The sequence below is a fragment of the Trachemys scripta genome, chromosome 2 (genome assembly GCF_013100865.1).
Source record: "Trachemys scripta elegans isolate TJP31775 chromosome 2, CAS_Tse_1.0, whole genome shotgun sequence".
NCBI classification, from domain to species: domain Eukaryota; kingdom Metazoa; phylum Chordata; order Testudines; family Emydidae; genus Trachemys; species Trachemys scripta.
In genome coordinates, this window is record NC_048299.1 from 84562408 (window position 1) to 84588025 (window position 25618).

The 25618-nt window shown below is 43.3% G+C and overlaps 1 protein-coding gene across 4 annotated transcripts in view; it reads left to right on the plus strand.

Moving 5' to 3' along the window:
• ITPRID1 (ITPR interacting domain containing 1) overlaps positions 1–25618 on the plus strand; it is a 67650-nt gene that overhangs the window by 31127 nt on the left and 10905 nt on the right. For all 4 annotated transcript variants that reach the window (XM_034761128.1, XM_034761130.1, XM_034761131.1 and 1 more), the window contains 2 exons: positions 18693–18775; positions 20617–22122. In XM_034761128.1, coding sequence (XP_034617019.1) covers positions 18693–18775; positions 20617–22122 — 1589 coding nt within the window. The remainder of the gene's footprint in view (positions 1–18692; positions 18776–20616; positions 22123–25618) is intronic.

Here is a 25618-nt window from a genome sequence, read left to right on the forward strand (position 1 = left end):
TGTAGCCTGGCCTCAATTTTAGTCCAATTGCTTAATTTTCTACACTCCCCATGAAAGCCAATTCCCTGTCTGCTGCGTGCCTTCTTTATATTTCTCCATAATGTAGCTTTTGGCTGTTTAAATGCAGCAGGCTTTATGATAAAGCTTTTTTTCTTCTTCTTTTCTCTTTTGGCAGAATGCTGAGACTTAATTTTAAAAGACACTCAAACCCCCAAACATCCCTGAATGACTTACAAGGAAAACAGTGTTTTCTAGCTCTGTTTTAAAAAAAAAATACAATTTTTTATTAGGCAATTTTATCATTGTTATAAATAAGTAATTGTACTGGGGAGAAGGGATAATCCTTATTTAATTAAATTCATCTATACTCCCAGGTTGGCAGCAACCAGACATATGTGAGACTAATACCCACAGCCTGCCTGTATGCATGTGCAATTAAAAATTCGCTCTACAGTAGCACTGGCAGTTTAGTGTTGCTTTTGGCATTTACAAATTCTTTTATTTTGTGACTTTTTTTTTTTACCATACACATATGCTGGAGCAGATGTTGCTTATTTGTTGTTTATTCAAATCTGTAGGCTCTGGCAGCTAACTCCATTGTTCTGTAATGAAGCTTTATTCACTGTCCTGTATTAGGACCCAGCAAATGCATGACAGGCAGAGTTAGCTCCCAGCAGGAAGCTATAGTTATTGCTCTTACTTATTGGCTGTTTATATTCTAAAGCTCACAGTTGAGAAAGCTGGCTGGGCAGTGCAAGGGACTGGTGCTGTTGTGTTCTGAGGGAAATAACTCCACTGTATCTTTGCCCTGATGAGGTGCAGGCTTGCATGTAAACTCATCTGTTGCAGGGATTTCATATTCGATACTTGACAATAGAGCTGTTCTCTCTCTCTACCCCCCATCGTTCTTTCCGTTTTCAATTAGCCTTTGTAAAGTATTGGGTTTAACTAAAGGATGTTTCGGTGTTGTTCATGCCCGTTAACTCAGCACGTGTCTGAAGATTCATTTGCAACAACGTCTATTATGGATGCAAGGGAACTGAGGTTTATTTTTGTACAATATTGTATTTGTTCACTCCCACTTCTTTCTTCTTTACTCCTCAATGCCTTTCCCCATTAGGGGAGCCACACTATTGCTATGCAAGGATTCCAATGTGGTATTGACCAAAGAAGGACCTGCTGATCCCTGAAGGTTGTGTGCCAACATAAAGGCATTAGCCTGCTGGAAAACCTCTTTGTAGCCCAAGAGGCAATCAATCAGAGAAGTAACCACCTCCATCTGGCACACTGTGACATGGAAACTCACTATTAGAGCATTCATGATTCATCTTGTCCCAACTAATGGTGCCAGGGATCAAACTATACTCCGTCTTCACAGCAGCTGGGAACATTCTAGCTTCCCAGCATGCTAAGCTAACACATTAGCTCCTGTGACTTATCAAGTAGCAATTCTTTTAATTATCACACCTTCACTCCTCCTACCCACCAACTCCACAGACAGTGTGGCACCATGGGAATATTTCCAGAATGCAATCAGTATTTTTCTTAATTGACTGTGTTCCAAGAGTGTGAATTCTGTTTATTCTTCATTGTAACGTGCATGGCATTGATTGCTCCATGCCACCACGAGTACGGGAAAGGAATCCACATTTATTTCCATGTTTCTGCTAGCATCAGGATATTCCTGTTGCCTCTCATCATTTTTAATGTTTAGCAAAATAGTAACAACATAGAGCCAGCTACCATAAGAAAGATTCCTTCTCGCCAGCGGAAGGGGGTAACAAGGTAATTCACAGTCCTGGTTACCACTAGAACTGTCACACTGTAACCATTTACATTGTGGTCCTTAATTGTCCCTACTTTCTGAACAGTCCTGACAGGTCACCTTAGTGTAATAATGACCTCCAACAAATGGGGTGAGAGACAGGGAAATTAGAGCATTGCTGGTGGAAATCCAGTGTGGATCTTGTTGCCTGTGACCTAAAGGGGGCTGATTTTCCACTCTGCTACATGGGGTTTACATTGGTGTAATTCCCTTAACTTCAGAGGAATTATAGCTGCGTAAGTATGGCGTAACGGGGTGACTTGGTTCCAAATATTTTATATACTACTGTTACTTTGCTGTTGTGGGAGATAGGTGGGATTTCCTGTAGTCTGTGATGACCACTGTGGAAATGCTGAACAGTGAAACTCTTCTGGGTGGCTTCTTTCTGCTCTGAGGAACTTAAGTTCTTCACAGAGAAGTCCTGACAGATTCAGAACAACCTCTGTGGAGCTAAGGTCAAAGTGGATACTGGGTCAAGGAACAAGGATTTACTGTGCTGTCCCACCCTCCAAATGAGTCTTATGCAGTATTCTAGTTAGAGGTTTTTAAGCTATTGTAAGCTATTGTGATTTGGACCTAATCCCTCCCTCAGAGAGGGAAAGGTGCAGGGAAGTTGCAAACAAATTGTGGTCAAACATACTTAAAAAATGGACACCAATATTGTTACTTATCTGTGAAGTGGTAATGCCTATGAGCCCCATTCATGTCCTGAGCCTTTTCTTTCTGGCTGAGATCACTGAGAAGGCCATGATGGGTCTAATCCAAAATCTGATATCCTGAAGTCCTTAAATCCCCTTCTAGTCAGGCTTCTGGCTGGACTATAGCATGGAAACAGAGCTAATAGCATTGGCTGATGAACTTCACATCAAGACATCCATGCTGACCTTTCAGAGGTTTTTGATACCATTTAGCAGAGTGTGTTACTGGACCTGGCAGGGAAGGGGGGAATTTTCATTCTGTTTGGGGTGATTCTATAGGATGGTGTCGAGTGACTCCTCCTCCTTCATCAGGGCACTCGGCTGTTGAATCCCACAGGAGTTCAGTCCTGTCATTTCTTTTTATTCATGTCTCTATGCAGTTGCCACTTGGGGAGATTGTGAAATAATATCTGCAATGTCATCTGTATGCTGATGACACTTAGCTCTACATCTCATTTTCATCAGAACCAGACATAGCCATCACCGGGCTCTCCTGAAGTTTGGCAGGGATTGGAAGATGGATTAAAGCCAATTGGCTGAAGCTCAATCACTAATAAGATGGAGGTGATGCTGGCTGGCAAGGAAAAATACTGGGAGGACCTGGCAAAGTCTGAAGCTGTTCCATCAATTGAAGGAGGATAAAAGACCATTGCCAAAGTGGGCTGTAATCTCAGGGTTTAGCTAGATTAATCACTTCTCTTAGACTCCCAAATTGTATCAATGGCTAGAAATAATTCTGATCATGCATCACTAACTAAAATATTATGCCCTTTCCTCTAAAAGGCAGATCTCACATTGCTCATTCACACCTTCATTATTTCTAGACTTGCCAATGCAGTCTGTTTATGACTAAGCAAGAAAGCCACTCAGAAGCTCTGACTAGTGCAGAAAGCAGCTGCCTACCCTCTGAGTGAGATCGGTTGTCAGAGCATATCACACCTGTGCCCTGGATTATTCCCAGTGAAAATGTGTGAAATTCAAAGTGTTGGGCAGTATCACCACACATAAAATGACCCCAACCCCTGATACCTAAAAGACAATACACTCTCGCTCTGACTCTGACCCAATTGCCTTTAGGGTGTGGCTGCTGGAGCCAAAGATGAGGCATTCTCAGTAAAGAACCCCCACCTCTGAAGTTTGCAGAACTCAATTCTGGCCTTTCTAGTAAGTTGCAACATTTTGTTCACTAGAGATTGTTGAGAAATATTTTTCCCCCATCAAAATTTTTAATTAAACAACATTTTTTCCATTTTCATCTAAATTTTTCTTCTCCAATTCTAGGGGGGTTGGAAAACACACAAAGGAATACATTCATTTGTTTTTTTATAGAAAACAGAATTTTCTTCATTTTAAAAGTTGTTCTAGAGAAATTTTTCACCCAGTTCTGCTCCTCACCAAGGCTTTCTACTAAATGTGAGCTATGAAAGCATGTGCTCTTAGATAGAGAGAGCTCTAGCCATTTCACTATTTTCTAAAGCATAGGGCTCATGAGGAACATGATGCCAAGCGCCTAATTTCTCAGGTGTTTTGGGTGGGAATAGGTTGAAGGCTGAGGGCTATGGTGATGTGCTAGTTATTCTGTGGTTGTTCCATGACTAGTTTAGAGGATGTTTTATAAATTTATTTTTATTCTGCGTGATTTAAGCTTATGAAATGATTAGAGCCTGGGATAATCACTTTTAAATCAAAATAACTAAATACATTTTGTTCCTTTTCAAGTTATGTGAAGCGTGCCCCTATACCACAGTGATGGGTGCCTTATAAAAATGTGATAATAAATAATAGCATGTACAGTGGGAGGCAGAAAACAGGAGAGAAAATTGCACAATTATCTACAATATAGGCAGCATATAACTGAAAATGTACATCACATCTTAGATGTATCAGTGTTATCTGTGATTACAGAAAGAAAAACAGGCCAGACTGTCTGAGAAGGAGGGTAAGAGGGTTCTTCTTTGGTAAAAGTAGAATAATTATACAGCAATATCTCTGGGGACCCTGGGTGCCTTGAAGTTTTCTGTTCTTGTTATAAGCTCTCTGGGGGCAGGAACTGTCTCTTTGCTCTGTGTTTGTACAGGCCCTAGCTCAACGGGGTTCTTGCCTATGACTGGGGCTCCTACGCATTACCAAAATGCAAATAAATAATAATAATAATTGCGTTTGGTACAGGATTTTGTATGTTACCAGTAATTTGTGGTGGATCACAACTTCAACATGAGTTAACAGTGCAATGCTGTTGCAAAAAAAGCAAATGCAATTTTAAGTTGCATAACAGAGGCATAGCCTGCAAGTCACAGGAGGTGACAGTACTGCTCTGTCCAGAGCTGCTTAGGCCTCAGCTGGAGTACTGTGTCCAATTTTGGTCACCAATGCATAGAAAGGATGTAGAGATAATGGGAAGGATTCAGAGGCAAGTGACAAAGATGATAAAAGGGATGGATTGCAAACCATATGAGCAAAGGCTGTAGGAACTGGGTAGTTTGGAAAAGAGGAAATTGAGGGGGAACATGTTAGCAGTCTTCAAATATTTGAAAGGTTGCCCTAAAAAAGATGGAGAAAAGTTGTTCTCTCTTGCCACAAAAGGAAGGACAAGAGGCAGTGGGTTCAAACTACAACATAGCAGATTTAGATTAAATCTTGGGAAAAACTTCCTAACTGTAAAAATAGTAGGACAATGGAACAGGCTGCCTAGGGAGTGGAAGCTCCTTCACTGGAGGTTTTCAGAAGGAGACTGGACAGCCATCTGACTTGGATGATTTTTAGACACAACAAATCCTGCATCTTGGCAGGGAGTTAGACTAGATCTGACTAGATCTGGTCCCTTCTAACCCTATGATTCTGTAATATGTGTATGCTAATTTAAACAAGAATCTCACTTAATCCAAATGGAACAGAAGACATGGAATTTATCTAGCTAACCTGCATTTTGAATAAGATGTAACTAATGCATAGTGGGGCACATAACCCAGTTTCCTATAATGTGGGTTTCAGATAAAACAATTTATCTAACTTCTACTATAGTTTTGTTTAAAACAAAGATCAGTGGAAAGGCATTAATGAAAACTGTAGTTTATTCCAGCACTGAAAACTGAAGTTATGGTTTGTCTGCTGCTGCCACCTGGTGATCATTCTCCTATGCTGCTGCATGTTGTTCTGTTTGTCAGGTCTAGTCATATGGCGATGTGCCTAGTTGGGCAGCCCTTACTCCAATGAGAAATTCCATTGAAATGGGCATTCCTAGAAGGCGACAGACTATAAACATGAGAGAGGGTTGTAGAATTGGGCCTCATATTGTTTCTATTTAAAAAGTAAATATAAACAAAGATTTGCTAGCACTGTCTGAGCCGTACATTTTTACTTCTGCAGTGGGGAAAATAAAGTTTTTAAATGCTTCAGAAAATATATTTGAATCATAAACATACTGTTTTGTATTTCAGTGACACTAAGTGTGCATGGCATGGATGTTGATAATCAGAACAGCTGAAAAACAGCCCTTTAGAATAAAGGCAGAATGTGCAGTTGTGGTAGTTTTGCACTCCCCAATTTTGGCAGTGATGTGGAGCTGCCCTGCAGATGTGCAACACAGGTTAGCACGAGACATTTTGGTCACATACCTGCAGGGCTGGCCTTACCATGAGGCGAACTGAGGCGGCCTCCTCAGGTGCCAGACTGTGTAGAAAATTGTGTCTGCTGCAGGTGCACATGTATTCTCTCTGCTCTAGATGCACAGAGATGGTGGAGTGCTGTGCTGGAGGAAGGAGGGCACAAGAGACATAACAGCAGGCAGGAGAAAAGGTGAGAGGCAATAACAGAAAGCAGCAGGAGCTGCAGGGAGAGAGAGGAGGAGGAGGAGCCTCTTATGTACCTCTCTAGCACCCCCAGGAGCCTGGACTGATTAACACAGCTTCTCAGGGAGCTTCCTGTTTCCTGCTGCTTCCCTGAACCCACTTGAGGAGAACAGGCAGTCAGCCGAAGTAAGAGGAGCCAGTTAGGCCCTTAAGACGCTGATATCTTCCCTCACTCAGGCCCTGCTACCAGCCTGCTTATTTGTCCCCTTCAATGGAGTGTTGAGAGCAACTATAGCTGGCACAGAACAGCAGTCATGAGTGAAAGAAGAAAACACCCCTCTGGGGCAGCATTCAGAAAAAGAAAGAAAGCAAAGGAAGCTTTTCTATCTAAGCAGGAAGGCGCTCTCCTGAGATACATAGACACAAATGTTCACAGTGAGCCTTCCGGTCCTAGTGAGGATGTGAGTGGTGAGGAGAAGCCTGATCTTCCAGTTAGTCAGAGTGCAGGTGACCTGGCAGTTACTGCAGCATCCATATCTCCATCTCAAATGGATGTAACCACGCACAGTCCTGAAGAAAAGTGTAGATCAAAGAAGAGTGTGGTGGAGGCGCAAGAAACAGCTGCTGTTGAATTTAGTTCCTTAAGTCTAGATGATCCAGGACTGTGGATCCACTTGAGCAGTAGCCTGAGGGACTTCCTTGTACTGCATGGGCCACAGCAAGTGAAAAACTTCATGTTCTCCAAAGACAATGAAAATAGAAGTTTCCATCCAACACATTACTGGTATGAAATCCCCAATGGTAACAAAGTGTAGAGGCTATGGCTTATGTACTCAAAAACCCAGAATGCTGCATACTGTTTTTGTTGCAAACTCTTCCCTCTAATGTTCCAGACACATTGGGTTCTACAGGAACAAAGGACTAGAAAAATCTGGCATGCCATGAGAAGGCAGCAAATCACCAGAGAGCATTCTATAGGTGGTGGAAAGAGCTTGAGATGAGACTAAGGTTAAAGGCCACCATAGATGATCAGCATCAAGAGAAGATTGCATCAGAGTCTCTTTACTGGTAAAATGTTCTGAAAAGGCTCATTGCCATTGTGAGAATGCTTGCTACCCAAAACCTAGCACTGCGTGGCACTTCAGATCAGCTGTATGTGCCAAACAATGGAAACTTCCTTAAAATTGTGGCACTGATGGCCGAGTTTGATGCTGTACTCCAGGAGCAGCTAAGAAGAGTCACCAGCCAAGAAATGTACACACACCATTACCTTGGGAAAACAATTCAAAATGAGATCATACTGTTACTGGCAACAAAAGTCAAACAGAAGATTGTGGCAGACCTGAAGTCAGCAAGATATTACTCTGTTATTCTGGACTGCACACCTGACATCAACCATACGGAACAAATGACTTTAATGGTGCGTTTTGTAACAACAACAGAACCTAGTGAAAATGTCCCTACAATAGTGACTGTCAGAGAGCATTTTCTAGAATTTATTGACATTGATGATACTACAGGAGCTGGTATGACAAATGTGCTTCTTAAAAAGCTGGAAGATAAGGGAATAGCGATAGCTGACATGAGTGGTCAGTGCTACGATAATGGTGCCAACATGAGAGGAAAGAACAGAGGAGTGCAGACATGGATCTGAGAGTTAAACCCTTGAGTTTTTTTGTCCCATGCAGTTCTCATTCATTGAACTTGGTCGGCAGTGATGCAGCATCAGCTTCTAGTGAGGCTGCTGAATTTTTTAATGTAATTCAAAGCATATATGTATTTTTCTCTGCAGCAACTCATCGATGGCAAACTTTGAAGCAACATCTGGGAACATCCTCTCTGATACTGAAACCACTGAGTGCCACACAATAGGAAAGTCAAGTGGAGGTGATGAAGCCTATCCAACACCAAATTGGGAAGATAGATGCCATTATGGAGGATAATGCTATGACAGGAACTGTTTGTGGGAGAACAGTGGCAGAGGGAAATGGAATCACCAGAAACATACATAACTTCAAATTTCTGTGTGGCTTAGTGTTGTGGCATGACATATTGTTTGAAATAAATAGTGTAAGCAAGAGACTCCAAGGTGTTGACCTTGAAATATCTGGAGCAATGGAACAACTGGACAAAGCAAAGTCATACCTACAGTCTTACCGGTCAGATGAGGGATTTCAAAACATTCTGAAGAGTGCACAGAAGTTGGCAGAGGAACTTCACACTGAAGCTATTTTCCCACCCATTCAAGAATACAAGAGTCACCGAAGAAGACGACATTTAGATTACGAGGCATGGGATAATCCCATAAGAGATCCCCAAACAACAATTCAAAGTTGAATTCTTTAACCAGGTGCTAGATTGTGCAATACAGTCAGTTGAAGAACGTTTCATGCAGTTGCCAGTGGAGAACGCAGCTTCTCCAAGCTGAAGTTAATAAAAACAAATCTACACTCCACAATGACACAGGAGAGGCTGGTCGGCCTTGCAACCATCGCAGTAGAGCATGAGCTGGCCCAGACTGTGGCCCTTCAGGAAGCAGTTCAAATCTTTGCAACCAAGAAGGCACGGAAAGCATGACCTTGATTATTCAAACAGATAAAATTGCCAGTGTTTACTATGCAGACAAGAAACGTTACATTTGCTGTTCAGGCATTTGAAAGTTAAGTGTTACTTAACATTTTTGAACAAGGCATTTTAAGTTGTTAGTTCTCCTTTATTGGGGTAGGTAGCAGAGCAGTATCATGAGAGGAGTAGAACAGGAAGAAGGCAGAATTGAGACCTTTCAAAGTTTTGTCCCAAGCGAGAAGGCATGGGAGTGTCATTTGAGCTCCCTGCCTCAGGTGCCAAAATGTTGTGAGCTGGCCCTGCATACCTGAGGACCCATATGCTCATTTGTAAGCTGTTTATATTTTTGTTTTGTATCCAGATGCTTAGATGAAATATTTTCTTGTACTGTGCAAAAATCCAATGGACTGCAAAGAGTCCTCTGCTCAGATAATAGTTGGAAGCCCACTGTATATCTGACAACAGGTAACTATTCCAGGGGAATTTTACTAGATTTGGTTTAGCAGTTCGGGGAACAGAAGTATGTGAAGTATCAATCAGTCCAGATACAGGTGATTCTTTATCCTTTATTCTAGTTACTTTAACCTTCTCCAAATGATGTTCTGATAGCAGTTAGGTTAGTGGTTTCACTGAGCTCCCTGCCCACCATGCTGAGCAATATTGTCTCATGGTTTCCTTGTAGTCTCTCTGTCGGTCTGTCTGTATCTCTCATCTCACAGTTAGACAGCAAACTTTTTGGGGCAGGGACAGTGTTTTTGTTCTTTGTACGGTGCCTAGTGCAGTGGGCTCCTGGTCTGTGACTGTGGCTCTTATGCACTATGGCAATACAAATAACTAATAAGGATAATCTGATCTACTCAGCCCTGATCTAGCAGGTTGGTTCGGAGATAGTGGGACTGTAGAGGGGCGGACTCACCCCTGCGGAGCCTCCTGCTGGTGACTCTGGGAATTAGCTCGATCCAGCCTCCAGAGCACCCTCTGCAGACTGGTGATCCGCCTGTCCTCTGGCCCTGTCTCCCTCCCAGGACCCCGGTGCCCCTTTCTCTGGGTGCTGCCCCCTGGCAGTACACTCCTCAGTACTTGGCTTCACAGGAGGCACTCTCACAGTTCCATATTGTCCTGGGTGGAGCCTCTTTGCTCCAGTCCAGTAGGGGCACTCCCTTCTCAAGTGTCCCCGTCGCCCGCAGGCGAAAGAGTCTTTAAGTCCAGGCCCTGGCCTCTTGCCCCTGGCTCCTGGTCTCTTATAGGGTCCGGGTGCCCACTCCCATAGCAGCCAGAGCAACGCCCTCTGCCGCTCAGCCAGATGGGCCGCCCAGGCCCTCCAGTAACTGCTCCTCTTCTCCACCATTTTAGACTTGATCCTTCTTCCAGGCTCTCAAGTCTCTGCTCCGGGCAATAGTCTACAGTCCTTGCCCTGGCTCCTTGTGTCAGGGGCGGACCGCTATGCTCACATTCTCCACCACGTGTAGAGGGGCGGACTCACCCCTGCGGCGCCTCCTGCTGGTGACTCTGGGAATTAGCTCGATCCAGCCTCCAGAGTGCCCTCTGCAGACAGGTGGATCACCGGCCTGCAGAGGGCACTCCGGAGCTGGAATGAGCTAATTCCCGGAGACGACCAGCAGGAGGCGCCGCAGGGGTGAGTCCAACACCTTACAGGGACATAACTGGCTAGGAATTTCCTGTTGATAGATGCTGTAGGTAAGGTTGTATTGTGGAGAAAGATGACATACAGACCTAGCCAACGGTATAACGGAACATAAATGGGGCAGAGACACCACAGGAATCTGCAACATCAGGTGTTGTCAGTAGGGTTGGGGGGTATAAATGAGGAGTAGTCAGTACCTATTCCAAAGTTAATCCGGCTAACTTTAGTAGACTCTTTTGTCCATCCTTCAAGACAAAAATCTGAATTTTAGGTACCACAATGTTGTGTCTTGACATCATGAGGTGCAGTCCTGTGGGTAAATATTAAGACTGACATTTTCAAACTTTGTACCTAAAGTCAGGCACCTAAAGTGACCTGCTTTAAATAGGTTATGGGGGGTGGGGGAGTGTACTAAAAGTGACCTGATCTCCAAAGGTGCCAAATTCCCAGTTTCACAGGTGCTGACTTTCCAAAGTGCTACGGGGTGCTTGACCCCAGGGCCCCACCACGCCCCACCTCTCCCCACCCCCTCTCCACCCCGCCCCACCTCTTCCCACCCAGTTCCATCCCCCTCCCCCGAGTGCGCCATGTCCTCGCTCCTACCTCCTCCCCCACCCCCCAGAGCCTCCTGAACACCGTGAAACAGCTGATCGTGGCAGGCGGGAGGCGCTGGGGATCGTGGGGGGGGGAGCTGATCAGGGGGCTGCCAGTGGGTGCTCAGCACCCACCATTTTTCCCCGTGGGTGCTCCAGCCCCAGAGCACCCATGGAGTCAGTGCCTATGCCCAATTTCTTCTGTTAGAGTTTTGATATTTGGAACCTTTGAAGATAGGCTTCTTAATAAAAGTGACCTATATATGGATTTAAGTGCCTACATTAGGCACCTAAAGTCAGTTTAAAACCTGAGCTCTGATTTTTTACAAGTCACTCTAATTTGTTTTCATGCTTGTTTGGTTTTTTATATAACATTTTTAGAAACGAGAACATCCAATCTGTAATCAAATGTTTCCATTCAAGATCCACCACCATCATGTAATAGCTGCAGGAGACCTGAGTCTCATCACAGTGGTAGCTTACCATAGTTGCACTGGGACTACTCACTGCTTAGGCCTGGTCCCCACTAAGCCCCCACTTTGGACTAAGGTACGCAAATTCAGCTACGTTAATAACGTAGCTGAATTCGAAGTACCTTAGTCTGAACTTACCGTGGGTCCAGACGCGGCAGGGAGGCTCCCCCGTCGATGCCGCGTACTCCTCTCGCCGAGCTGGAGTACCGGCGTCGACGGCGAGCACTTCCGGGAGTGATCTATCGCGTCTTAACCAGACGCGATAAATCGATCCCAGAACATCGGTTGTCTGCCGCCGGACCCTCCGGTAAGTGTAGACATACCCTTAGAGTTAGGCATATGCTTAAGTATCCTGCTGAATCGGGCCTAAAGGAGGAGAAAGTCATGATTTATAATTATGCAAAGACCTTGAGAGTTTTGTGTGAAAGACTGCAAAGTGCCTTCCAAATAAAGCTGAATGAATAATTCAGAATGACTCCTTCAGCCTTTCCCCCCCGCCTTACAAAATAGCCATGATCTCTGTTTCTCGGAATGTATTTATTATTCAAATATACGTGCTGGATATTTTTTAGAAAAATGTACTCTGTGTAGGTTGATCACACATATTTACAATTTGAGCCACATTGCTTACTTGTTGTTGGGCAGATAAGTCACCTGGTATTGTTTCTCTTTTGTGACTGGATGAGCAGGTGAGCACTTCGATGTGCATTTTTACATGTGTGAATTTAAAATTCAGTTTCTTCAAATACTCATTCATCCAGCTTTGAAAATTATGAATATCTGTGCCAATAAACCTTAAGTATTCAAATGCTCATGAAAGACAAACGAGTTGTGGTCATGGCCCAAGCGAATTTATTTTAAAATTCATGTGAATAGTACTGGATACTTCTTTGCTGCATTCACCCGGCATTATTTGCATTATTAAACACAACATCCGTTTGAGGTACGTTAAATATTCACTCGGTTTTTCAGATTAGAAACCAGGTCACAAAGAGGTTAAGTGTCTTGCACAAGGTCAACAGAGAACCAGTGACAGAACTTGCAGCTAAACTCAGAACTGGAGCCCGGTCATGTATTTTAACCACAAAACAGTACTCCTCCATTAGGAGTAAACATACAGACACAATAATTTCAAACAGTCTGTTTGCCCTAATCTTATGTGCTGGAGATTGCTGAATTTGCAAAGTACTGTATCGACTGCACCCCCCAAAATGGGGAGATTAAGTCTCTTTATGAAACTATTGGACTGAATTAAACTGATAAAGTAGCTCTGAGTGGTTAATGAGCTTTGAGACCTGGAAAGCAGTCTTTCTTATGGGAGACTAAATAGGTGTGGAGCAGTCACAGGATTAATAAATTATCCTAATCTACTTTTATTTACAACTCTTGCAGAACAGAAATGGGATTTAAGAGCAAAACCATCCTAATCTGAGCTATCACAGTAAGGCTAAGAGCCAAGGCTTTCTAGCATCTTTGGGGGAGATTTTCAGAGTTCCCCTTTCTACTATGGCCAGATGTGTTCTCTGCACAATTCTCTGAGTTGTAATTGTTAATTCATAACTCAGAAAAGGTCTCCTCTCGAGCTCCTCTTCGAAACACACTTTAGCTCCCCTTTAAGCTCTGCATACATGCTGAAAATCTCTGCAGGTTTGGGAGTCTCTGTACACTAGGGGCTTGTCTATACTTATGCCTAAATCGCCACTGCTGCAATTGATGCAGCGGTGTCGATTTTAGTGGGTCTGGTGAAGACAAACTAAGTCGATGGCAGAGCACTCTCTCATTGACATCTGTACTCTAGCTCCCCGAGTTGCGTAAGGTAAGTCAGCGGGAGAGCATGTGCCATCAACACAGTGCGGTGTTGACACCAGTGTAAATCGACCTAAGTTACATTGACTTCAGTTACGTAACTTATCTAACTGAAGTAGCATAACTTAGGTCAACTTACAGCTTTAGTGTAGCCCAGCCCTAGGAGAATGACCATTGCCGGCAACAACTTGTGCCCTTTGGGTGACCTTCAACCATTGTTGAGAAAGTTTAGCTGCTAATGTGGAGTGGGCCAAACTATCTTGAATACTGAATCTGTATGCTTGAGAGAAACCTGGTGTACTGAGTAATTCTGATTTAAGGGGCTATCAAAGTGTCAGTGTCCTAGTGTAGGCCAGCATTATTATATATAATAAAAGAGAATTTATTGAAACGCTAACAGCTTGCTTACAGTGGTAGCCACTAAATACTTTTACAGTTATCACTGGCAAGAAAGTTAGTTACCACAGTGTTCATAGGAAGTAAAATCCACTGCTGTGCAGAGAGCCAGCATAAGGCATATCCTCAACTGAGGGCTCACTTATCAGCCCTGTTTTGAAGGTTGAAGTGGAATTGAAGTGATGCATATGCCTAGAGTTGACCCACAGTACAGGGACCAAAGGGTGGATGCCCTCCAACTGCTCACTCAAGTGTAAAGGTGTTAAACTATGTCTACAGTAAGTGCTAAGTGATGTTTCACATGGAGTCAGCTACCTCATAATAGCTACTTAAAGCAAATGCAATTTTAGGTTACATTAACAGAAGCATAGCCTGCAAGTCACGGGAGGTGATAGTACCACTCTACTCGATACTGGTTAGGCCTGAGCAGGAGTATTGTGTCGAATTTTGGTCACCAAGGTATAGAAAGGATGTAGAGAAACAGGAAAGGATCCAGAGGTGGGTGACAAAGATGATTAAAGAGATGGAATGCAGCCATGTGAGCAAAGGCTGAAGGAACTGGGTATGTTTAGTTTGGAAAAGAGGAGATTGAGGGTGGACATGATAGCAGTCTTGAAATACTTGAAAGGCTGCCATAAGAAAGATGGAGAAAAGTTTGTTCTCTTGCCACAGAGGGCGGTACAAGAGGCAATGGGTTCAAACTACAGCACAACAAATTTAGATTAAATCTAAGGAAAAATGTAAGAACAGTAGAACAATGGAACAGACCACCTAGGGAAGCCATGGAAGTTCCTTCACTGGAAGTTTTCAAAAGGAGGCTGTATAGTTATCTGTCTTGGATGGTTTTTAGACACAACAAATCCTGCATCTTGGCAGAGGTGACCCTTGCGGTCCCTTCTAGCCCTATGGTTCTATGATTCTAACTTTTTTTTTCACCTTTTATCAAGCCCACAGACTGCAAAGCAACCCCTCTTCCCCAAAACAATAATGCGTCCCAGTTCTCCCAAATGCATGATGTGTAAGTTAAAATGGTTTGGAAAAAAGTCCGTCCTCACCTTGAGCCCGTACCCTGAGTTTCGTATTCAGATTTTACGTAGTCTTGTCATAGGCAGACTGTCACTGAAAAAAAAGAGATATTGGCCTGAATAAAAGCAAAGAAAAACCTGAGTAGCTGACCAACAAGAGAGAAAGTCTCATCTTTTCAAAATTTTCTGTCTTTACTTATAGAACTTCTGCAATCAGTATGTCATTGTCACTTCAGTGATTTGATGTAACCTTACCTGAACATGCAGTTCTTTCCTCCCTGTGCCCCATTCTGTCCTAAACAAGCCATGGGTGCTTTCAAACCACAGTCCTAAATTTATTTAAATAAACTACAAAACAGTAGAAAACAGAATCTGAACACAAAATGGACATTAATACTTTGTCTATAGTACAGTTTGTAACCACTTAGTGACGTGGTTGGCTCTGTCGCCACATCCAACATAGTTAATACATTGTTGGAAATCATGGCAGGTAGGCATGTGTAACTCTTGCCTACAGTCTAGGGAGGCAAATCGTTGTCTTTCTGTAGCTAGGTTGTAATGCTGTACTTCGATCTGTAGACAGCTCAACCAGTCTTCCATCCTCCTCTTGTGCATTAAGATGCTTCACATCTGGCTGGTGCGTCTCGTGTGCATGCCTTTCAGGGACTTTTAGATTTTTCATGGATACAAACAAGGGTAGGTGGCAAAGTAAGTGGTGATGTGCAAACATGATTGAGTATTTGATGGCTGCGTTGTGGAAAAGTGCTGTGTGGATGCAACTCAATGCAATCTGTTGGAAATTGGGTCATACAAGAGTGTGATGACATGGTTACAACAAACTTAGTAGATGGGGGGGGGCTAAAAAGTCTAGTCTTCTATTAATTTTCAGAAGATTCCACCATGTAACTCCCAATAGCAATGAGTTGCCTATAAAACCCACATGCAACAGGAGAAGAATAAACATCTTAATCACCACCACTCCCAAACAAATACAGGTAACTAATACGTTCTTCTAACAGCAGTGTGAATTTCCAAACTTACAGTAGACTGACCCTATCTGAGATGTGGAATCTTTCTCATATAGGACATCAGTTTGAGTCTAATGCAGATTGGGAATAGACCAACTGAAAAATTACTACATTTAAAAATTATGCTCTGCTTTTGTTTCTTTATTGATAAATGTGAATGGATGTAGGACAGCAGGATACATTGTCAGCAGCAGCTGGCTAAGGTGCAAAGGGTAATTGAAACATCTTGTAAAAAAAAGTTTAGAGATGTGGTGGAATATTTTTTTCATGGGAGAAGTTGAACTGTGATTTTGAGACCATTCATAAAACAGAAATTTTGGAGCAATCTTGATGCAAATTATTGATTGTGCAGGATACAAGCCGGCAATTCCCATCAAAAATGAGGCAACAATTGCTGAATTGACAGTTTATGTGCCGGTGACAAAAAGACAGATACTACAGTTTATGAATTTGTAATATTTAACCAATGGTCTGGTCTTGATTTTACAGTTGCCTTCATTTACAAATGTTTTCCACCCTTTATTAGTTCAAACGTCAAAATGGAATATATGTAACACATTTCATTGTAGGCTATTTGGTGAAAGCATCCTTTTGTGTTCTGCTTTTTATGTTTCTTAATGCACACAAATGACTATTGATTGTTCTTGTCCTGTCTTTTGAATTAACCCTTAGGTAACTAGCTTCACATGCAATGGGATGAAAATGGTTGATTTCCACAGGTTGTGGGAAGTGTTGTGTTAGACAGAAGGGAGGATTATGTAGCTGTTGGGAGGCTGGAGCCAAATTGTTGCCTGGAGTAAGTCCAGAATGACTCCACTCCTGGGAACCCCATTCTGCCTTGGCATGCAATCCTACTTTGACCTAAGAATAAGAACATAAGAATGACCCTACTGGGTCAGACCAAGGGTCCATCTAGCCCAGTATCCTGTCTTTTGACAGTGGCCAGTGCCCCAGAGGGAATTAACAGAACAGGTAATCATCAAGTGATCCATCCCCTTTCGCTCATTCCCAGCTTCTGGCAAACAGAGGCTAGGGACACCATTCCTGCCCATCCTGGCTAATAGCCTTTGATGGACCTATTCTCCATGAATTTATCTAGTTCTTTTTTGAACCCTGTTATGGTTTTGGCCTTCACAACATCCTCTGGCAAGGAGTTCCACAGGTTGACTGTGCGTTGTGTAAAAAAATACTTCCTTTTATTTGTTTTAAACCTTCTGCCAATTAATTTCATTTGCTGACCCCTAGTTTTTGTGTTATGAGAAGTAGTAAACAACACTTCCATATCTATTTTCTCTATAGCAGTCATGATTATATAGACCTCAATCATCTCCCCTTAGCCATCTCTTTTCCAAGCTGAAAAGAGTCTTATTAATCTCTCCTCATATGGAAGCCGTTCCATACCCTAATCATTTTTGTTGCTCTTTTCTGAACCTTTTCCAATTCTAATATATCTTTTTTGAGATGGGGTGATCATATCTGCACACAGTATTCAAGATGTGGGTGTACCACAGATTTATATAGAGGCAACATGATATTTTCTGTCCTATTATCTATCCCTTTCTTAATTATTCTCAGCGTTCTGTTCGCTTTTTTGACTGCTGCTGCATATTGAGTGGATGTTTCAGAAAACTATCCACAATGACTCCAAGATCTCTTTCTTGAGTGGTAACAGCTAATTTAGACCCCATCATTTTATATGTATAGTTGGGATTATCTTTCCAATGTGCATTACTTTACATCGATCAACATTAAATTTCATCTGCCATTTTGTTGCCCAGTCACCCAGTTTTGAGAGATCCTTTTGTAGCTCTTTGCAGTCTGCCTGGGTCTTAACTATCTTTAGTAATTTTGTATCATCTGCAAATTTTGTTATCTCACTGTTTACCCGTTTTTCCAGATCATTTATGAATATGGACTGGTCCCAGAACAGACCCCTGGGGGACACCAGTATTTATCTCTCTCCACTCTGAAAACTGACCATTTATACCTACCCTGTTTCCTATCTTAACCAGTTACCAATCCATGAGAGCACCTTCCCTCTTATCCTGTGGCAGTTTACTTTGCATAAGAGCCTTTGGTGAGGGACCTTGTCAAAGGCTTTCTGAAAATCTAAGTACACTATATCCACTGGATCCCCTTGGTCCACCTGCTTGTTGACCCCCTCAAAGAATTCTAGTAGATTGGTGAGGCATGATTTCCCTTTACTAAAATCATGTTGACTCTTCCTCAACAAATTATGTTCATCTATATGTCTGACAATATTGTTCTTTATTATAGTTTCAACCAGTTTGCCCGGTACTGAAGTCAGGCTTACAGGCCTGTAATTGCCGGGATCATCTCTGGAGCCCTGTTTAAAAATTGGCGTCACATTAGCTATCCTCCAGTCATCTGGTACAGAAGCTGATTTAAATGATAGGTTACAGACTACAGTTAGTTGTTCTGCAATTTCACATTGAGACAGTCAAAAGTCAACAATTTTAGCAAGTGAAATAACAAAGCAATAGGACAAGTGGTTTATTGACTATTTACATTGGTTTATGTCGAATGTTCAGATGATGACATTTGTTTTACACATATGTAAAATGGAACTTACAGGTGGTGATTATACCTGTGGTTAAATTGATGCCTGCCCTGGTATTTACAGCCACGCTGGGCTCACTTTGTAGTTCATTCTAGTTGTAGATATATAATCGGATTCAGAGCAATACTCCTAGGACCAGGAATATACTTAGCACAGGAACGAACATTTAAAGTCCATCCACTGCAGGATCTAGTGGGAAGCATTTACTGATTTTTATCCTGGCTTGCTGTTGAATCTCTTTCTTCTCTCCCCTACTTTTCTCCCTGCAGAAGTGCTGGTGACAAGAACAAACAGCTGCCAGTCTGACAGCAGTGGATTTCTGGAGGAACCACCGGAGCCCTTACCTTTACAAGTAAACTGCTGCTGATATTCTTCAATGAGATTAATGAAAAGTTTGAGCAAAACTAATACCCAAAAGTTATCAGGTTCATGAAAAACAAAAGCAATACACAGGGATGGAATTTCCCTGAGATTCCCTGTGGGGAAAACAGGGAGTTTTCATAGGCAAAAAAAACTTTCTACCCCAGTGGAAAAGTATGCAAGGTCCAAAATTATATCTTGTAGAACTATTCCACTTTGGCTACTTATATCCTATCTTACTGTATTGTATTGTTGCCCCTTTGGCTCAAGTGGTCAGCCAACATTTAGGGCTTTGCTGGGTTGTATCTGTTAGGAAGAGATGATGTGAGTCAGGTATATTCTTTGGTGTAAACTAGTTTATTTACAAAAGAGCTACAGAAAGTCTTCCCTGAACACAGGAGAAACAGCAGGCCATCTCCTCGCTCAGAAATAGCTCAATGTGAATCTCCATCAAGCTCATAGCCTATGAAGCTCTGTCTCTCTGCATCCCCTTAGGGCCACATTTGCAACAGCTTCTCTTGCTTTCTGCCTCCAGCCTACACTCAGCTGCAATCAATATTCTAGCTCCTCTGTTTGTATCCAAGGAAGACCCACTGACCGTACAACTTAGTTCTGACCTGCCATGTGGCCTAGTGCACTGAACAGTAGCCTCCACTGCTTGCAGATAAAGGAGCCACTGAGCCTGAAAATGAGTGCTTGGCACACCTGTCTTTAACAAGTTTGTTTTTGGATCAAAAAGCTCCTTAATGGCAGCCATTAGCATCTCTCAACATAACGTTATCTAGGCAGTAGCACAATTTGAGGTTTCCAAATCCCCTATATTCAAAGACTTGCAGTAAGATGTAACTAGAACATCTAATGAGAATTCAAAATAGCGGGTGGAAAGTGACATTACTCCCTGTGCCAAAGCTCAGTGAAGTCCTGGGGGAGGAATAGCTTAGTGGTTTGAGCATTGGCCTGCTAAACTTAGGGTTGTGAGCTCAATCCTTGAGGGGGCCATTAAGGGATTTGGGGCAAAAATCTGTCTGGGGATTGGTCCTGCTTTGAGCAGGGGGTTGGACTAGATGACCTCCTGAGGTCCCTTCCAACCCTGGGGAAAACAAAAAACAGTTAAACTATATGCTTCTGATTCTGCCATACTGATAAACTGCTTTGTGGGGGGAGGGATAGCTCAGTGGTTTGAGCATTGGCCTGCTAAACTTAGGGTTGTGAGTTCAATCCTTGAGGGGGCCACTTAGGGATCTGGAGCAAAATCAGTACTTGGTCCTGCTAGTGAAGGCAGGGGGCTGGACTTGATGACCTTTCAAGGTCCCTTCCAGTTCTAGGAGATGGGATAATTAATTAGTTTTATTTATTTTTTATTAAGTCAACAAAAGTCTTTTTATTTACTTCAATAAGCTGTGAATCAGGCCCATATAGTGCAGACTTCAGTAGGCGTGAGGTGCAAGGGTTGAAAATTTGATTGGCCCTGTTGGTCTTGTCTTCACAATGAAGTGTCTAGTCTTTTGCTCAGCCTGCTAACTCATACGAAAACTACAGACCACCTTGTTTTCACAAGAATGTTAACTTGAATTATGAACACACCTTTTTTTCCCCAGTGAAAACAAGGGTTTTGTGTGGAATTGATACAACATTTAGGAGGAGAAATCTCATTCTGCTCTCTTGACCACCCAGGGACCAACTGACCACAATCGGCCCTTAACCACGTACCAAACAAAAGAGTTCCTTTTGTATTTAAAAATTCTTCAAGATAAAGTCCCATTATCCATCTCATCAAACTAGTCCATGGCATTGCAATATTATATTCTTAACGTCCTCTCATTTTCCTTGCAGAATCCACCTTTTCCAGGACACCTGAACCTCAGCTGTGATACCCATGACCAAAAAGTAGCTCTGCCACATAGAACAGCTCTCGCTGTGTCACACCAGGATTTTCATCAAAAGCCAAAGGACCCTGTTGCTAACACCTCCACTGCAGATTGCAAGAACATTCCAAGGGTGTCTAGTCCAGATAGAGAACACAAGGACCAGAGGGAAAAGACCGCCCTCTCACTAACTGTGGAAGATGGTCTACATCAAGTCTTCAGTGATCAATCAGAGGGTTTTGTCAAAGAAATGGTGTACAATGCGAATAAGCAGGAGATTAAAATTGGAAGAGGGCAATTGGAGAAAGAGGAGAGCTGCATACCACAGCAAACTCCATGTTTTCAGGCTGGTAATCAGGATGTGAGAGATATTGTCACCCCAGAACCTGACTGTCATTTATACTTTGGTTCAGTACCCAAAACTCCAGCTCCATCTCACGCTGAAGAGAATGGCACAACTCCCATTGACTTCACTGGCAGTGGAGGCTGTGCCAAACAAGAGGCAAGAGAGGGACCTTTGACTGAGGAGGATGCTGGGAAAGTACTTAAGGAAAATATCCAGGAAGGTATTACAGGATATGTAAAAGGAAAGCAATGTGATAAGGAGATTTTCAGTAAAGTTGATACCCTGGCTCCAGTCACCAAGGCCACAAGTGGTCAGCAGTTTTGCAAACCGGACATTGATATACACAGTATAAGCCGCTCTTGTGAAACAGGGACACCAGAGACCCAATGGCAGGTCTCACAAGTACAAAACGAAAGCAAGGTTATTTCAAGCAGTTCTTTACAAGTGGCTAATTTTTCTGCTTACTGCAGATCTGAATTTAGTTCCCAGGGAAGCACAGAGACTTGCTGTTTGGGTAAAATATCAGAAGCCAACAAAACGGAGAAGAATGATTCTGTCCAAAACGCTGAAATACACACTAATCTCTCTAAGTCTGTTACTGTTCAGATGTCTTCAAGGCTGGTGTCCACTGTGCAAAAAGTTTCCCTGAGTGAAGGCCTTGGCAAAGGCCAGTCTTTAGAAATTAAATCCATAGGGTCCCAATGCTCTGAGGGTGAGCCAGTAATTACTTCAGAACTGGGTATTTTGAAGGAAAGTCTAAAGGAGACAAGAGAAGCTTCGATTCAAACTGACCCAATTGGAATAAAAACAAGAAATTGGTGGCCTGACCCAAATCTTCTCCCTCCATTTTGTAGACGTGGTCATCTCACAAAATCAGTCTCCCTAGACACTGGGCTTCATGGGAAATACAGATCATTCTACCATGAAACATTGGGTGCCCAGTCTGCCCAGTGCGGTCACAGCTGTCATTGTGTCTGCTGCCATCATTGCTGCTTTCAGTGGGCCTTTCCCTTCACTGCTTCCTCCGAACACCTTGGGGCCTGTTGTTCAAATCACAGCACCGTAGAGTTACAGCTTTTGAAAACATTAAAGCTCCTGCAGGATACAGCAGTGAGGAGTATTTCTCCAGTAAGTATGTTTCTTGCTGAAATAATACCTAGAATCTGGTGCATTGAGAATAAACTCCTGGGGTGTTCGTTTTTTCAAGGTCCACTCAAGCACTGTTCAGTGTTGCAGAGAAAGTGTCAGGAATGTAGTTTAGGAAACAGATAGGAAGAAGGGACAGTCCGTCCTGGACAAATTGGAGGAATGTCAGAAATATACTTTGACTCAAATTAAGTTGTGTTAGACTACGTCTCTTAATGCTGAGAGTGTCTAAATGGTACCTGCTAGGTTAACAACTGACCAAGATGAGCTGAAGGACTAAGGTTTATACAGGTCAAATTCAGAGGTGAGAATGAACTGCTGTTACTTGCTGCTTCTTCCATTCTCTTCAGTGTATAAATTCTACCAATCTGGGTTCCCTTAGGGCTTCTCTACATAAAAAGTTGTATTGCTTTAAACTACACCAGTATATATAAAGCAGTACAACCTCCCCCTCCCCAATATGGCTGCAGTTATACAGTGCTTATACTGATACAGCTTTATTCCCAGCCAGGCAAGGGAATAAACTGCACTGGTACAAGGCAGTTTTATATCAATATACTTAATTGGCCTCTCAGAGTTGGTAAGACAACGCCCACCTGTTCATGCTCTCTGTATGTGTGTATATATATCTCCTCAATATATGTTCCATTCTATATGCATCCGAAGAAGTGGGCTGTAGCCCACGAAAGCTTATGCTCTAATAAATTTGTTAGTCTCTAAGGTGCCACAAGTACTCCTGTTCTTTTTGCAAATTTGTGTAGTAATACAAGGTCAGCCAGTATTTTGAAACCAAAGGGAAACTTTATGGTTTTCTGTGAACTTATACAGCTTAACCACTTTATGTCTGAAGCCGCAGAATGCCCTCCTTTTGGTATATATACATGCTGCTATATACTTAGTAAATAAGGATGAAATCACATATGACCCAATCATCCCATGAATAGACTCAATGATTTCAATAAAATTGATATGATACTGTATACCCCTGATTTTCAGAAGGGCTGAGCAGCCAAAACTCCAACTGAAGTCAGTGGATGGGGAGTGCCCAGTATCTCAGAAAATCTGACCCAGGTAGAATAGGGAACATTTTAGGATATATCTACACTACAATTAAACACTCGTGGCTGACCCAGGTCAGCTGACTCACAGGGTCCCAGAGCCCGAGTCTAAATGTCTATACTATAATTAAACAGCCAGGTAGCCTGAGCCCCAGGAGCCCAAGTCAGCTGACATGGTCAGCTGCAGGTGTTTAATGGTGTAGACATACCCTTAACCAACCTAAAGCTGTGTTTGCTGTCGGAACCATGTGAAATGTTTGCAACAAGAACTGAAACTACAAAAAGTCACCAGGTTTTGACTTTGTTATGAACTCAAAACTGAGGATTCAGGGTCACCCGGGGGATGGAGGGCCTCGCTTGTTTGAGAAGCACCCCAAATCCATGGAACAAATGATGCAGAGCAGCTGGGGTAAACTGTAGTGGGTGGCATTGCAACCTGGCACTCAGGGTTGCAGCACCGCTCAGGTTTGGCCCAGATGCCCCTTGGTCATGACAGAGGGTGGGGGACAGCTGGGACAAAATTGAGTGAGTGTTGCTGAGATCTGGTACACAGGCTTGCAATGCCACTATAGGTGAACCGGCCCCTGCATGCAGTGTGCCACATGCCAGGTGTTCATCTGCTGGCTACCAAAACCATGGTGGCTCTCTCAGCAGTGGGGACTGACTGGGAAGCAGGATGGACCCAACACCAGAAGGCAAGTCTCACCAGCAGGGAGGGGTAAGGTAAGGAGTGGGCTGGGGAGGCAGGGGCTCCTGGAGGGGATGGCAGGGGAGGTCCCTGGAGTGCTGAGGCTCCTGGTGGAGGGCTGGGTGTAGGAGCTTATGTGCCAGGGGGTGGTTGTCAGCCTTTTTAGAAGGGTTGGGGGGCCTCCATTTCAGATTTTGCCCTAGGACCCCATAAACCAGCCCTGCTAGGATTGTTGGAAAGCTCACAATGCTTCTGAGAAAAGCTGGGCCAATGGATATTTCTGCACCATGAGGAATGTGAGTGTTTCTCCTGGTTTTGTGTTGAAACTATGGAAACTTGATGGTTTCAAATGAGTTTCTTCCTTCCTTTCTTTCTTTGAACCTGAAACTCAAAGTGAAACTTGGGACTGTTGTAAACACAAGTGGGTAAAAGTGCAGAAAACGGTTAGATTAACTCCTATGAAGTGAAACTGATGAATTTCATGTTATTGACTATATCAATGCTATGGGGGCTTTTCTTTAAACTATTTGCTGAAGTGCTATGAATTTTGTGAGATGTCTCTCAATTGCCACAAGATGTCAGTGTTTCAGTACATTACAGCTGAATTTATATTGTCCAACTTATTTATCACTCCTCTAATGGTGGTGAAGGATTAACAGTGATGCTTTTTCAGTAATCTGAGACTGAGGATACTGCAGGCATTGACTGCACACTACACTATTGTTCAAGCTCTGTTGTTTAAGCAGGGCCGGTGCAAGGAAGTTTCGTACCCTAGGCGAAACTTCCACCTTGCGCCCCCCCCCCCCCCCCCCCCCCCCGCCCCGCCCCCGCCCCCCCCCCCCTCCCNCTCGGGGGGGGGGGAGCTACCGCAGGGCTCCCCACCCCACCTCACCTCTCCTATGCCCCCTCCCCGAGCATGCCGCCCCTGCTCTAATTCTCCTCCCCTCCCAGGCTTGCGGCGCCAAACAGCTGATTGGCGCCGCAAGCCTGGGAGGCGGGAGAAGTGGAGTGGCCACTGCGCTGGGAGAGGGAGTCTGAGCTGCACGTGTCAGCGTGCCGCCAGCAGCCCAGCCCAGGAACGCTGTAAAAAAAAATTGGGGGCACCGCTTTTTGGCGCCTCCAAATCTTGGCACCCTAGGCAACCTCCTAGTTTGCCTAAATGGTAGCACTGGTCCTGTGTTTAAGCAAAGATGTGTTAAATCTGGCACTTGTCTGGGGTTAATCATGTGAAATCCAGCCCCTGCATCACAGAAGGATTGTGTGTGTTGGGTGCAAGGGACATGTAGGAAAGCCCATATAGGGGGGTCAGAAAACATTCCTAGTTTTATGTACAGTGGAACTCCATGCCCATCTAAATTGGAAAGCATTTGGTATGCTGGTGTGTAGTCAGTGGGTCTGAGGCTTTACTGGGCTAAAATCTTGGAGAGTTGCAGGGAGAGCAGCAGCAGGTTGTATCTGCTGCTACATCCGGTGTTTTAAAATTGTGGGTATTGCTCCACTGCACTAGGTTGAAGATTCTGCTCCTCACTTCTTCATATGGAGAAAATCCTGTGTATGTAGGCTTTATTCCACATGACAGGATTTGGTCCATAATCTTTAGTCCAGCCTGTCAAGGGATTTAAGCATCAAACATTTGCTAGAACAAGAGAAAATCCTGAAAGTAATCAAAATCTATATTAACTGCAACACTGTTCTTGACAGAAGTCAGTGTTAAAACACTGAAAGAGCAAAT